Genomic DNA, 16002 nt, shown 5'->3' with positions numbered 1-16002 from the left:
CACAATAACAGACCTACATAAACCACGAACGAAAAGTGAAGAAGCATAAAATATTTAAGTAAAAAAAAATACGAAAAACATTAAACGGTAGATAGTTGTAATGAAACACCGCATAAATTGCACAAACATATGAATATTAAATTTTGTTGTTGTTGCTATCATTGCGGCCTACGCATAAACAATAAATTTGTGCTATTACAAACGCCATCAGAAGCAGTCAAACGCGCAGCAGTGCAACTGCAATCAGAGCAATATTTGCCATTGCAATCGCAACAGCAGCAGCCCCTTTCATAGCAACAACAACAACACGAACACGAACAACAATCAGTGCATTTATATGCATAAATAATAAGCAGATATTAGCGCCGCAAACGCACAAAGCGACTGCCGCGCGTCAGCACCGAGGCAACGTACGAAGCCCCTATGCGGTGGCGCGATCGCTGCCCCAACACCAAACAACAACGAACGCGCCATTGCATAGCGCAACAAAGCGTTCGATGCGCGCGCGCGTGCTTGTACGATTGATAAGCGAACGCAGAGCATATAAATTGAGGGCTCAGCATTTCCGACGTTTAGTGTCGACTGACTGCTCTTTCAGACAAAACGCAACGCGGCGCGGATCGCGTTCGGAAAAAAGTGAAAAGTTTATTAAAAAAATAAATTGACGTAAGGTGTGCGCGCTTGCTCACGTAACGTAATAAAAAGTGTGAAACAAAAACGTAACGTAAAGTGTAACGCAATTGTAGTGAATTGAAAACGGAAAAGGTATACAAATAAAAAGGTGAATAAGAAAAAATATTTTTTTTTCGTGTTGTCAAAGCGTAGTGAAGCTTAAAAGAAAACTACAGTCATAATTTTATTAAGAATTTACATTAGAAATTCAAATAACCAGCAACGTCGCATTGTACTAGTGCGCGCATGCGCGGCTATACTCAAAGCAGAAGTTTAACGAAAGTTGTTGCGCCGACCACAAACACTTTGAATTGTTAAGCCAAAGCAAAAATTATAGATACTTAAAACAACGAGTTGCATTTAATGTAAAAAATATGCAATAAACACACATACATATGTACATATCGTCACCTAAAATGCAAAAAACGTATCATCAAAACAATTGAAAATCGCTTTCAGATAAAATAACCGATATATAACCATTTTATACCTAAATATGAGTATATAATACCTAAATATGAGTATATAATAACCAAAATATAACCAATACACAATATGAGTGGTTTTCATTACAACGTTTTTCCTTCGCCAATAAAGTTATGAAAAGTGATACGTTATTTTGTATTTTAGCTGACGATATACATATACACACACGCATACATAGAAAAGAGAAAAGACAAAGGAAGAACGAGTTTTCGAAATTGTTGAAATTTTTTGGTGAAAGACGCTTACAGCCGCCGTCAACACAAATGCAGGCAACGTTGCCCAAAAGCCGTCATAACGGCATAAACAAGTTTGCTGCCACACATTTCTTTGTAAAGCCTGACTTGCCCACCACGGCGCGCGATCTCAGTGCTCCTTCGCTTTTTAATTTGTTTGTTTTAATTTCTGCGTTCATTGACGGCGCCACTTGAAAAGTGAACTTAAATGCCTGCGCGCTGCGCCGCAAAGTCAAAGGCAAATCGTGCAACGAGCCAGCGGCGCAGTGGCAACGCAACAAAGCGCTTACCAGCCTCCTGCGCAGCGGCAGCGTTGGCGTCCGTGTACAGCAGTTCGTATGCTGGAGTTGCGCGTCGCGTTTCCAAATCAAACTGCATTGTGGTTTACATGCAGTTTCGGTTATTTTAAATTTCTGATTCAGTTGATTTATTTTTTGACTTTTGTACGCGTTTGTGTTGTAAGTTAGAAGCACTTATAGTTACATACATACATATGTACATACTCGTATATTCTATTGGACGCCGCGCAGCTGCATTGCAACGACTGCTATTAATTTGTATTTTTATTTACGGCAAAAACAAAGGTTAATGCCAATGATAATGCAATGCATTTGCTTGGCTAGTGGAGTCTGGCTTTTACGTGCTTCGCCTGTGTGCGTTCACGCTCACGAGTTGGTGTGTAATTGATCGAACGCTCAAACAGCAACTGGAGTGCCGCTTATTGGCTTGAAATTTTTTTCTTTTATATACATATACTTACATACATACATACTATATATGCTTATAGTTTGTTTTATGCATATTTTATTATCACTCTTCTGATTCACATAGCTTCAACTCAAGCGCGCAGCTTTACAATAGCTATTTGAATAATTTGTGCGAGGCGATATAATTAAATATCGCGTGTGTATATACACATATATAAAACTAATTGCGAGAATACATTTAATTATGCATATAACTTTCGAAAGGGTTTTTATCCATTCTATGATCACAATAAAAACAAAGCTTTAGGGAAATGAAATTTTTTTCACAAATACAATGTTGACACGAGTAAACAAAAGCAATTATATTAATTTCATATAACACTTAAGGGTGCTTGATCCGTCATAGGATTGAAAATATAAAAAATACAACGCGACCGTGAACGGTATTTTACATAAAATGTTGCAAGTTAATGACTCATAAGAGCATTGTTTACAAATAAAAGGTTTGTTTCTAAGGTGTAGGTAGCACTAGCTAACAGGAAGAAGAAGCATGCGAAAATTGACAAGTTACTCTCACAAAGAACGAATTATTGAAAAACCAAGAAAAATGCTAACTTCAGAACAACAGATGCAAAAAATTTCTTACAAGTACATCATTTTGATCGTTAAGTTTGTATGACAGCTATATGCTATAATGACTCGATCCGAACAATTTCTTCGGAAATTGTAACGTTGCTTTAGACAATAAACCATGCCGAATTTCGTGAAGGTAACTCGTCAAATGAAAAAGTTTGGCATACAACAACTCGCTTAAGTTGGTTCAGTTTGTATGACAGCTACATGCTAAAGTGGTCCGATCTAAAAGAAATCTTAGGATGTTGCACTATTGCCTTAGGCGGTAACCCATATCGAATTTCGTGCAGATAACTCGTCAAATGAAAAAGTTTTCCATATAAGCACTCGTTTCCGATCGTTCAGTTTGTATGACAGCTATATGCTATAATAGTCCGATATCGACGATTCCGTCAAATGAGCAGCTGCTTGAGGTAAAAGGAACATGTACAAAATTTCAGTTCAATATCTCGAAAATAAGCGGCAAATTTGCATATATCTGTCTAGGACATGGCTAAATCTACTCAGTGCGTCATGCTGATCATTTAGTATATATTTAATATACATACACTTTATAGTGTCCCCGATGCTTCCCGCTGGCTGTTACAAACTTCGCGGCAAACTTAAATATACCATACTTAGTGTATAATAAATAAACAGAAAACTAGCGGAAATTAGCAAGAAAATAAAAAAAAAAATAATCACGTTTTATTAGCACTTGAAAATTAATTAATTAAATTTTTATTTTCACAATTCAAAAGTAATAAAATAAAAAAAATCAAATCAAATAGGTCAAGGTCAAATGTGTTTTAGTAGCTGTTTCTTCATATTTCTTTACCGAGCAGGAATTGCACATGCAGCTCTCTGCTTTTTAGGCTCTCAAATTCTGCTCTTATGAGCTATTTTTTTAGGCTTATTCATAATTTTTTCTCCCAGAAATTGCACCAGCATCTCTCTGCTTCTTACACTCTCAAATTCTGCTCTCTTCAGCTGCTTTTTTATGTTAAAAAACGATTCTCCAGCAGAAACTTGGACAGTTGCTAATTGATAGTTAGCAGTTCAGAACAAACCTAAATTTGATACAAATCCGCTGATCAGCTGAAAATTGTCAAAACGAAATTAATTGACAAATATAAGTATATTTTCCCACCAAGCCATTAATCGAAACCCAACTTACTAAAATAACTTGATCCAACGTGAAAACCGAAACGCTTTTTTAAAAGATTATTTTAATGTTTAGTTGCGAAAAATTTTGACAGAAAGAGGGGTATATAAACACGACAATTAACCTTAATTTATAATAATTTTTCGAACATAAACTGAAATAGGTTTTCCCGCGACGCTATTTCTGAAATTCTGCTTAAAAACCGACAGACGTCATTACACCTACATCCTTTGTAGTTAAGTGCCTTTCTACCTGTCATAAATAACTTTCAGGTTTTCCCGGAACACTATTTCTGCAATTCACCCCGAAAACGAACAGACGTCGCTTTCTTTCTAGTTTAGAGCCTTCCTACCTGTCATAATTAACTTTCACTTAGGTAAGTTAAGAAACAGATAAACTACTTCAAGATTTTCCACGAATTTCGGAACTTTAAAGTAGAGATCTGCTGATTTTGGGATTTCAGAATTCCATTAAGTTTCGTTAAATCTGTTTATTAATCATTAATATTTAATAAATAACAAGGTGGTTTTTAAAAATACTACGAAATATTAAAGAAAAAGTTGTAGATACGAACTGCATTTGTGTGGCCAGATTTTAATACCAGAAGTATGAGTATTTACCGCAACTAAACTTCAAGTAAAGCTCTTATGAACACAACAGCTGATGGGAAAACCCGAAACTGCTGACATTTCAATGTCTAAATTAACTCAACACACAGGGTTTCTTTATGGTAAAGATAATCGGGAATTCCGAGACATAATGCCTTAAAAATTCTTTAAGTATATATTGTACATAAAATATACATATTTATGATAGAATAAATACACACATGACGAGAAAATTGTCAACAATACTGCTCCTCGCAAGCTGTGGACCACATTCCTAAGAAATGTTACATGTGTGAAAAATAAACGAGATATTCTCTGATTCTATAACAAGTAGTTTTTGGTTACCTCATTAAAGCAGTATAACCGAAAGCTTACTATTGGAACGCCACTTACCCGTGCGTTTCACCAGCCTAAAAGTCTTTACCAAATCAGCGCTTAGAACAGTTCTCAAATGAATGATTGGAAAATTTCAAAAAACCCGAGCTACGATAAAGTCGTCTAGTAGATTTGCTATATATATGTACATGTACATATGAATATGTCTGTGCGTGTGAGTGCTAGAATATATTAAGATAAAGCATCTCAGAAAGTTTCAAAAAACCCGAGCTACGATAAAGTCGTCTAGTAGATTTGCTATATACATACATGTACTCGTACATATGAATAAGTCTGCATGTGCAAGTACTAGAATATATTACAGTAGATCTACCGAGATGCGGTATATAGCCCATGCAATTTTGATTGAACATATTTTTCTCACCACTGACCTTGCAATATAATGACTGGCGTCAATAACAGTTGTATCCTACCACAAACCAAAAACATGTTAAATGGAAGTATGGTGTTACAATTCAAAACAGAGCTTCTTCGCTCATTAAAAGTTCAGTACGTGTTCTTTACTTGCTTTCAGCTGTAAGTTTTTTGTGCTGTAACGGAGAACTCATTAAATATCATTAGAGGTAATGAGTGATAACGTCCTTGTTTACGTCACTGAAACTATTTAAAGTTCGCTTTACTCGCGGCAATAACAATTTGTTATAATCTATTGAAATTTAATTGTTGTGCTAATGAAAGCTATGAACTATTTGTATATTCTATTCATGTGCGAACTATTGATAATTATGGGTTTTTTATATTATATTAAACAATATGTATATATGTATGTATATAGTATTTCATGGAATGGATTATATAAATTTATGGCAAACAAATAATTTAATTTCATTATTATTTTTATTAACTAATTAATAAAAAAAAATTATATTTAATTGAGTAACTTTTATAAGATTATAGCAGCCAAATAATTAATTTAATTTAATTTAATAATTAATTATTTAATTTTATTAATTAATTAATTAATTGTCTGCTTTTATTATTATTTTATAATAAATAATTAATTTAAGATTATAGCAGGCAAATAATTAATTAACTATTTAATTTTATTAATTAATTAAGTTAATTAAAAAATGTAATTAATTATAATTAATTATTTAATTTAATTAATTAATTAATTTTATTAATTAATTAATTTAATTAAAACAAATAATTAATTATTTAATTTTATTAATTCATTAATTATATTTAATTAATTATTTGTCTGCTATAATCTTATAAAATCTACTCAATTAAATATATTTTTTTTATTAATTATTTAAAATTAATTTAATTTAATTAATTAATTAATTAAATTTAATTAATTATTTGTCTGCTATAATCTTATAAAATCTACTCAATTAAATATAATTTTTTTGTTAATTATTTAAAATTAATTTTAAATAAAATTAACCGTGATTGACCAAGATGTCTAATTTAAACAGTTTCAAATAGTCAAGCCAACAAAAAATTCAACGAATGCTCAGTGTTTCGCTCTTTCGCTTTTGTTGTCATCTTTCCTTTTAGTATGGATAGATATGGAGGTCAACAATTGACGAAGGAGAGTTTACAAAACATTTTCAGGTACACCAGACACAACAACAATTGAAAACACTCCGTTGAGGCATTTGAGGCGTATTTTTCTTTTATATTTATATACTACTTATCGAACGAATTTGTAATACGTTCTCAGAATTGTATGCAAAAAATCCGGAGTACAAAAAAAGATTTTCTCAGAAAATGCAGAATATCGCATTATTATATTTTGCAAAAATTACTCATATTCCATTTAAAAAATATGACCGCATATAATAAAAAAAATAAAAAAAAAACAAGATAGTGGGTTCACATTAAAACTAAGTTATCTTCGCTTAACGAGTTTGTTTAGTCTTCTGTTTTTTGTATTATATATTGAGTTTAATACGAAGGTATATCCAGTCAAATCTCCCACAAGTGGACACTGCCTTCCAGTTTTGGAAAACACCTAACCACAGTTAACGCCGTGAGCATGATTTTCCTTAATTATATAAGCCAACATCAATTCGAAATTTCTTTAAAAACTATAACTTTGAAAAATTCAACAGGCATATGATACCAGCAGTGAAAATAATAATATTCAATAAGAAAGTGAAATCAGTAGTAAAAAAAAAAAAAAAAAAAATATACATATATAAAATAATTAAAACCGCTATTTTCCTGCTTTTTTTTACAGTTGCATTGCCGCAGACAGCGCGTCCTTCAGCTAGCCGCACTTGTACGTGCACATCGCCACAAAAACTCGACTATCTCTCTCCCCTACGTCCCACTTCAGCAAAATGCTACGCTGTCAGTACAGCTTATTTAGCGTGTTTGTGCTTTTTGCGCTCACCAATGCATTCGATATCACACGCATGGAGCCCATTGCCGATAAAAACATACACACCGGAAATCGTATGCTCTACGAAAGGGAAATCAACGCGAACATTTCGCATGCGACGGCAGCAGAAGAGGACGCAGCAGATGGTGTACTCGATGTAAATGAGATCCCAGTACGTTTCGATGATGCACAACTGTGGCGTATCTATAATATATCAGAGCATATGCAGAACAACATGCCGCTGGCAGAGATGCTGGAGAGTAAATTTGGTAAGTGCAGAGAATGTTGAAATGCTTGAGGGAGAAAATACATATTTAGCATTATGTTAAAAGTGCTTAAGTCGACTTGAGATTTTCATACATTTTAACTTAAATTTATAGTAACTTGAAATTGATTTTGAGGTATTAAATGATAGTGGAGAGTGTCGACTAAGCTCGGGATAATTTTAGTTGACTTAAGCTACTTTAATTGAATACCACAGAAACACATAACAGATCCAATATCTTATACGTATTACTCAGAGTTTCGGACGCTTATAATCATGCTACTTTTTTCAGGTGGCGTTATTTGGAAAGAAAATTCGAAATTTCTGGATATCTCCATCAATAAGGAGAACTTGAAAGCAGCGCGCAGCTATCTCACTGAGCATAACATCGACAAAGAGGTGATAAATACCAATATACAGGAGATGATCGACGCTGCTGAATTAGAGGGCATCAAGGCGAGCCAAGCGGAGGCGGGCAGTCGTACAAGTGAGTGTAATTAAAAGCAGATTCAAGTTTTTTATATTAAACATTCTTTACGGCGCACTCTTCGCAGAGAAACAAACAAGCAGCGGCATTGATTGGAAGGACTACCATGATTTGGAAACGATTTATGCGTTCATGCGTGAAATTCGCCAGAAATTTCCGAAAATCTGTCGTTTGTACTCGATTGGAAAGTCGGCGGAGGGACGTGACCTGAAGGTGTTGAGGTAAGTGAAAGAAACTTTCTATAAGAAGATTAATACAATTCGGGCATGGCTAAACCGACTCAGCTCATTACGCTGATCCGAGTCAAATCGGACCACGTTAGCAGACAGGTCAGGGTTAGGTTAGGTCGTAGGGTTGAACCAAAATCGATGAATCTTACTTAGACAAATAGAGTGTTAGCCATAAACTTCTAAAAGGTCGCTGGAATCGCTGAGAGTGTGTCTACTGAGATGTTTCAATATCAGTCTGGCAAGAACTGGGCAATAGATAAAGAAGTGGCAAGGTATTTACATCGCATGTTTCTTCATACAGCTCTGGCAAAGAGCTTACGACAGAATATATTGCCGCACCGCGTGTAAACCTTTTGCACAGTCTCCTGTCAGAATGCCTATGTACTTATATTTGTGGCGATATTGACTGTGCTAAAAGCCATAAGTTCGAATGAGCTCTTAAGTTTAACTCTGGGCCAGGAGGTTCGCAGGTCCAGCAAAGAAATAGACATCAGCATACCGATTAGACTTCAAACGGACGAAATTGGTTAAGCGGGCCCTTAATAGCCGGATTTTCAGTTTCCAGCGATTCAGTAGAGTCTAATATGGAAGAAGCTATTGCTAATGAGGTTATACTCTTCTTGACTAGTTTTGAGCGCACAGTCAGGGATGCTCAATGTAATAATAATAGCCTTTAATTTGTTAAAATTTTATGAAAATATGACTTTGTATCTACTTATGTGAAAAGTAAAAAAACAATATGTATGTATGTTTGTGGCTTCTGACAGCTTTTTGCTTTGATTTTGCTACCATTTTTTATAACACAGTTGAACTTTTCTGATAACAAACATGACGTGACATGTCGGCGTAAGTTGTTGACAAACAGTGCTTTGCAGCACATAATTGTTATTGCAACCACAGAAACGCTGCAAATGGTGAGATAATTAAATTTTATGCCATGCTAAATGGGTTAAACACTTTTGAACGAATTTGAGCCATTATCATAATGAGAAAATTACATTCATACGTAATAACAAGGATGCTAGTGTGTCTATATGGACATCTGTAAATATGTATGCAAACGCATACAGGACACATTAAGTGCAGGGAACTTGGAAAATGTGTTTGAAGAAACAACTGTAAAAGTGACGATTCTTTCACAAATCAGCAAAATTAATTTTTGGAAATTTTTTTCGTATTATTTTTTTAATAAGAAAATAGCGAAAGTTATTAGTATAATTTTTTTATTATGACTTAGGCAGTCATCCAGAAAGTTTCACATTTTGATCCTCAATTTTGTTTGCTTCAACAAAATCAACAAGTGACTGCTGTCATATCAGCTGTTCTTTGTTTACAGTCGAGAGCAAAATTCATAAAATACAAAATTAAGAAAAAAATCTTAAATATTTAGGATTTTAGTCTCTTTGATTAATATTATAAGAAACTAGAGGACCCGTCCAAGTTTTACTGTGGCTGTTACATAGGTAGTACTACTAATACCATCTATATCATTTCTATTAGTTAGATTATAAATATTATTTAAGGAATAATCGCATTTTTGGTGAAGCAACTTGTGTTAGTTTACAAAAAAATGAATCATAGAGAATTTCGTGCGTTAAGAAAGAATTAGATTTTGGGGTAAAATCGATTGTCAGCCTAGTGGACTGCATATTAAGAAACGGTTCTCAAGCGTGAAAAGACAAAAAAATCGGCTGGCAAGGTTATGGCATCAGTCTTTTGGGATGCCCGTGGTATATTATTCATCGAATGATAAATGAGCCAGTTTTAATTCATTGCATTGTGTGTTTGATTGCAGTTCTATTCTACCATTCCTAATATTTAGCAATTTTAATATTTTTCAGGAAGGATCAGTTTGAAATTGTACGCATATATGTATTCATCGTTCCCGTTTAAATATTGCATTGCTCTGTGCAATGCTTCGAAAAGATTTCTGTATATCTCAAATTTTAATAGACCTTTTTATCAACACTTCAGTTATGCCACTATTTTTTATGCCAGACCTTTTGCAATTGTAAATTGCCTGTCAAGATACCCCCTCCAATAGTTAGCAGGTATGAAAAAAATATTATAGCTACCCATAGATGTATTGAATGACCCAATTTATTACTTAAGAACGAACAACTCTGTCCACAATATGAAAACTTGATCTACAGATGTCGCCTTTTACTTTGGCATCGTTTTGTTTAATACTATGTTCAGACCGACACTTAATCACACGATTTCGGCTGTTGAATAGATTATCCCACTAATCTTAAAAATTTATCAAGATTTCGCCATACAAAAATGACAGTTCCAAATCACTTCATTGAAATGATTTGAAACTGATCCACGCAAAATCTCTCTGTGCGACTCTAATTTTGCGCCATCTATTTGTCAACATTGGAAATCTGTTACATTATCACAGCTGATTTAGACACTACAAAGGGGGAAAAATGTAAACAAATAAATTTTTTTAAAGCAATGAATCTAATTTCACCTGAAAATCGACTTAACAAATGAAAAAATGCATCCACTATTTCTATTATATGGAAAATATTTGAAAAAAGATGGCTTTTATTTCAAAATACTATATGACAATCTGTTCTTTTGATAAATATTAAGCGATGTGAATTCTTGAATGACAATAACAGCTGTTTTTTTGATCTTTCTAACGGCAGTGAGAACACTGCTGGGTTATGAAATGATTAAATGTAATCTAATCTTTGAAATTTTCGGTCTGAACATAATATTACGCCAATTTAAAGTTTGAATATTGAATACTGCGATGGTAGCGCCATCCATCGGTCAAACATTTAAAATTAGCAATTAATTAGAAATGAAAAATTAATTTAAAAAAACATTTTCCAGTGCACCAAATTGTAAATCTAAACCATTCTCGAATCTCCTTGAACATACACACAAAATTTCATCAAAATCGGTCCATCCGTTTAGGAGCAGTTCTAATGCAAACACACGGTCGGAAGATTTATATATATAAAGATAGAAAAAAAAGTTATCTACGGATATTTTAGAGTTGAATTGGACAATAATCTATGGCAAATTTGCTGAAAATATTTATTTCATCAAATAAAACAGCGAAAAAGAAGGAGTTCAAAACTTCAGATTGATATCTTCGACGAGTTTCGCATATCAAAAGACAGACGGACAGACATCAGGATGCTGATATTACAAAGAGTTTAAATAAGTCCAAAAAGCTTTTTTAATTGGCGAAATAAATATGTATATTCAGAAAATTTGACTTTCGAGGTGTTACAAACTATGTGGCAAACTAATTACACCCTGTGCAGGATATAAAAATTCCATAAATCAAACTTCTCACATACTACTTTTTATCTTACTAATAAATATAACATAACTTTTTCTTTCTACGCAGAATCTCGGAGAACCCACGTGAGTACAAAAAGATCTGGATCGATGGCGGCATTCATGCACGCGAGTGGATCAGTCCGGCAACAGTTACTTTCATACTTTATCAGTTAATGATCAAATGGGAAGAGCAACCGGATTATATAAAGCAACGCACTTGGTACATTATGCCCGTTATGAATCCAGATGGCTACGTCTACAGTCGCAAAGTGAATAGAATGTGGCGTAAGAATCGGGCACGTATTCCAGGTTCGAAGTGTATTGGTGTCGATTTGAATCGTAATTTCAATATTGGTTGGAAAGGACGTGGCTCGTCGACAGATCCGTGTAGTGACATATATCGTGGCGCAAGTGCCGGCTCTGAATTGGAAACGAAGGCAGTGGTGAATTTTCTGTTGCGACGCAAACATAACCTAGAAGCTTATTTGACATTCCACAGTTACGGTCAAGCCATTGTCCATCCGTGGGCATATAAAGCGGCAAAGGTGAAGGATTCTGCCGCATTGCAACGCGTTGGCCAAACGGCCGTACAGCGTATTCTTAGTGAGACCAAGTCTGTGTATAAGAGTGGTGTGACGTATCAGCTCCTTAGTGTTGCCGGTGGCGGTTCGGATGATTGGACGCGCGCAGCTTGTGATGTCAAATATGTTTACACCGTGGAGTTGCGTGATACCGGCAAATATGGTTTTCAACTACCGCCTTCGCAGATACTCGGCACTGGCAAGGAGGGCCTGATCGTTGTGGAAGCTGTAGCTCAGGCTATTACACTTTAATCTTATTTATTTATATAAATGTATTTATTTATATAAAGGTATGTGTGTGTCTGATGAATGTGTGCATGTTTTGAAAAGAAAAAAAACTAAATATATACTGACAATTTTACCAATAAGCTATGTGCATATGTACTACTACATTATGTGTGCGTTTAAAAGAAATAAAAAAATCTATATATATATAATTGATAAACCAGCCTTCATTCTATACAAATAATTTTATAAGAAACTCAATCCACCTGTTGTTGTTGTTGTTTTAGCGGCAGAATTCTGCCAAGTTGACAGTCCTTGGCCGGATAAAAATCCGGGTCCGTTCCGGTTACGTAGACCCGACTGTCGTGGGAACGGACTCAATCCCCCTCAATGGCTCTGCTTTGACCCGAAACCCCTAAGAGCAGATTTTGTAAACCGAAAAATATAAAATATTTGCTGTTGTTGTTTTTGTATCAAAAAGTGTTCTTTGAATTATTGGAAGGAAAGGTGCGGGGTTGACAACCCTTGGCCGGTTAAAACTCTGGATCCGCTCCTGTTACTTAGACCCGCCTGTCGTGGGAACGGTTGTTGTTTTTGTTGTAAAGGATATCTCATCCTTTCAAGGATGGTAAGAATTTTATCAGTTATCAACGACGTCATCCAACGGTAGGCCCAGCAAACGTGCTGTTTCGATGGTGTCGGAGGGAGAAGGATGTTAGATGTGTAGGGTTTAGCAAGGCATAGAAAGAGGCTAGTGTCATGCGAGGAACCTTTGCACGCTGGACATATATTTGATATGTCAGGGTCCATTCTGGATAAGTAAGAGTGTAACCTGCTACAGTATCCATAATGAAGCTGCGTTACTCTAGTTTCTCGTGACAACTCGAGCTCTTCATGTGCATTTCGAACCCTGTTTAGATCGGTAAGTCTCTTTTTTTGTTTTAGATCGCCGAAAACGGTCAGTTCTGCTGGTAAAAGCAGACCACTACCTATTGTATCAAGCTAACAATCTTCGTTGCCAGACTCGTTTAGGTGTTTGGTCATAGCAGAATCGCTTAAAACTGCAGAGTCGATGAGACCACAAGACATGTTGAGGTAGAAACATCCAGGCACTTTTTCTCTGATGTCTAACTTTTGCAAGGCTGTGCTTGGCAGTCATAATTTCAGACAACCAGGTAAAATAGGGGTCTTAAATAATCTTCTTGCAGTACATCATACCATTTCATACACCGAAGGCTACAGCCATTCAGCGGATCATTTATGGCTCAAAAATCGCTCAGCTGGAAATGGTTTCACATGCACTGGCCTTGATTTGAAGCGAAATTTTGGCATTAATTGTCATATTCAGAATATGAAAGTCAAGTCATCTGTTCTTTTAGAGCACGAACATAACCTCAAAGACATCTTGTTATGCAGAGCTGATTTTCTGGCCCTGAGCAAATCGGTAAGATTAGATATATAGATGGGCCGGATCGCGTTTATAATCTCTTGGCGAATAATCGGCAAAATTTCTGAGTGTAAGCAATATACTTTAGACAGTCTACATACATAAGTGGCTTTTTGAGCGCTTTTGAAATTAATGACAATAAAAAAAAAAAGTTCAGCAAGCATAAGCGATATGTGTTAATTGTAATAATATGCACTTCTTTAGTTACGAATAAATTTTTATTTATATCCAACACAATATTGTCTGCGGATATAATTTCATTTAAAAAAAAATGTATCAAACACAAATTTAGATGTGTATGTCAGCAATAAAAAATCTTTACACATGCACTCTTATTTATAGCCCTAATTGAGTTTCAGTTAAAAGGCGTTTAAATGTACACACACATACACTCAACGATTTGCCGCTTCATTAGGCGGTTGAGGATGTGCTTGCGTAAAGGCGCCCCCCACTCACCGTGTCGGTATCATCGTCGTCACCGTTTAGCAACGCCATTGTAGTAACATCGGCATCTGTGGACATCATGGTTTGCATATCCTTCGGTGTAGACTCTTCAGAGATGACAGACACCGATGGTAAATTGTCGACAAAAGCATCAAAGCGTTGGTTTCCATTTGGCGTGGCGGCAGTTGGTGTCTGTGGCGTGTTTGTAGCTGTAAGTGTAGCATCCGCCGTTGCAAGTACACTGTATTCCAATCCGTTTTTTTGTGATTTCATTTTTTCCTTATATGTACAATTACCGTTCGTCAGTCTTGTATGCGGCACAGTTTGCATTTGCTTCGGCATTGGACTAACATTCTCGATACGTTTTGTATACTTGCTATTTAACTTGATATTTTGTGTTGCAACTGCGGGTTGTTGAATTTGTTGATGTACTGCTAAATTTGGCTGTGGTTGATGCAGTTGATGGCTTTTTGATTTGTTTCCTCCACTTACTTTTAGTTGTTTACATTGCGCTGCTCTATCTGTGCATCCGAAGATCGACTGCTGTTGCATTAGACGTTCAGCTTCACGCAGAATTTCGTCCACACTACGGGTGTCTGAATTATCTGCCAATCGACTTACTTCTTGAAAAATACTCTCTGTGTCTGCCTCAGTGCAACATTCTTGTTCCCTTGCTAGAAACTCCAATATAGAACTGCTGGTAAAATCGTCGCAATCGACTGTAATGGGCGATGAAGAGGTTGATGGAGACTCCGAGGAACAAACCACGGAATTGGCGGATGTGCCTCTCATACTGGTGCAACCATTTAAACTACTGCAATTGCTATTGAGCATTTGTACAGTGGGTGTGGTTTTTTTATGATTTTCATTTTTTTTGGGCTGCTGTGTAGGCAGGACATTTTGTTGGGTCAACACTTTGGACATAATTTATTTAAAAGCTTCCGTAAGTAAAATTTTGTACGATATTGTTGTTAAATTGAAGCACTCAAGCACAACAAAATTCAAATTGCCCAGAAAGATGGAAATGCTAATTTGAAATTCAATAAATTTATGTCTACAGAAAACCGAACTTCAAGTTATCTACACAAAACTTTTCACTCAACTTTTTTTCACATATGTATATATTTCGAACAAAACACTTTTTAACGTTTGTATACAACACTTTCACAATAAGCAAACATAATATTAAGTGTTTCCAATTTATTTGACAAAAATACCAACTATTTTTCAACACCGTCTTCGCGCAATGAACATTCACAACCGAATGCTCAGTGACAACAACGATAACGATTTCGTATAAACACCCGTACGAAGGAATACCCGAGTAGCATAAAAACACTTGTCCTAGAGTCCTACGAAATCTTGTTTGTGTTTTGTGAATTATCCTTTCGACGATTCAATTTTCTGACTTTGTTATATTTATTTGTTTTGTTATTAGTGTTGTTGGGATACAAACCGCGCTGACGCTTGCCACTTGTTTATAAAATGCTGAATTACCATTAAGAGAAGTTGAATCGGTTTACAGGGTTGCAATGAAATATTACAAACAATATAACAAATGCGCTATTATTAATTCGAGTTATCAGAGAAAAATGGTTTGCTTTTTCAAAAAATTAGATTTTTTTTTATAAATTTGTTAAAATTAATTTTTTAAAAAAGATTTCATGATCTAACCTTTAAAAAACTGATTTTAAGATATTTTCTTACAAAATTTGAAAATTTTTTAAAAAAGCCGCTATTCTTGACATTTATGAAAAAAAAAACAAAAATATCAGTACATGTTCGCGTGATTTTAATGTAATAAAT

The 16002-nt window shown here is 35.0% G+C and overlaps 2 protein-coding genes across 3 annotated transcripts in view; one reads left to right on the top strand and one right to left on the bottom strand.

The window, feature by feature from the left end:
* Nucleotides 1–15674, bottom strand: part of LOC105222649 (serine-rich adhesin for platelets) — an 86832-nt gene extending 71158 nt beyond the window's left edge. The window contains exon 1 of the mRNA XM_049454879.1: nucleotides 14209–15674. Within this exon, the coding sequence (XP_049310836.1) occupies nucleotides 14209–15120 (912 nt within the window). The 5' untranslated portion in view covers nucleotides 15121–15674. The remainder of the gene's footprint in view (nucleotides 1–14208) is intronic.
* On the top strand, nucleotides 232–12468 carry LOC105222634 (carboxypeptidase B). 2 transcript variants are annotated; one of them, XM_011200022.4, is made up of 5 exons: nucleotides 232–765; nucleotides 7068–7480; nucleotides 7769–7963; nucleotides 8031–8184; nucleotides 11567–12468. In XM_011200022.4, exons 2-5 carry the CDS (start codon nucleotides 7171–7173, stop codon nucleotides 12330–12332), a joined length of 1425 nt encoding a protein of 474 aa, XP_011198324.2. In that variant the 5' UTR covers nucleotides 232–765; nucleotides 7068–7170; the 3' UTR covers nucleotides 12333–12468. The 2 variants fall into 2 exon arrangements, with proteins under 2 accessions (XP_011198324.2, XP_011198323.2); XM_011200021.4 differs by having other exon boundaries at nucleotides 470–781.
* Nucleotides 15675–16002: the final 328 nt, after the last annotated feature.

The sequence above is a fragment of the Bactrocera dorsalis genome, chromosome 4 (assembly GCF_023373825.1).
Source record: "Bactrocera dorsalis isolate Fly_Bdor chromosome 4, ASM2337382v1, whole genome shotgun sequence".
Classification (NCBI taxonomy): Eukaryota; Metazoa; Arthropoda; class Insecta; order Diptera; family Tephritidae; genus Bactrocera; species Bactrocera dorsalis.
The sequence above is the reverse complement of the archived record's forward strand: the minus strand, read 5'-3'. Positions and strand labels throughout refer to the sequence as shown.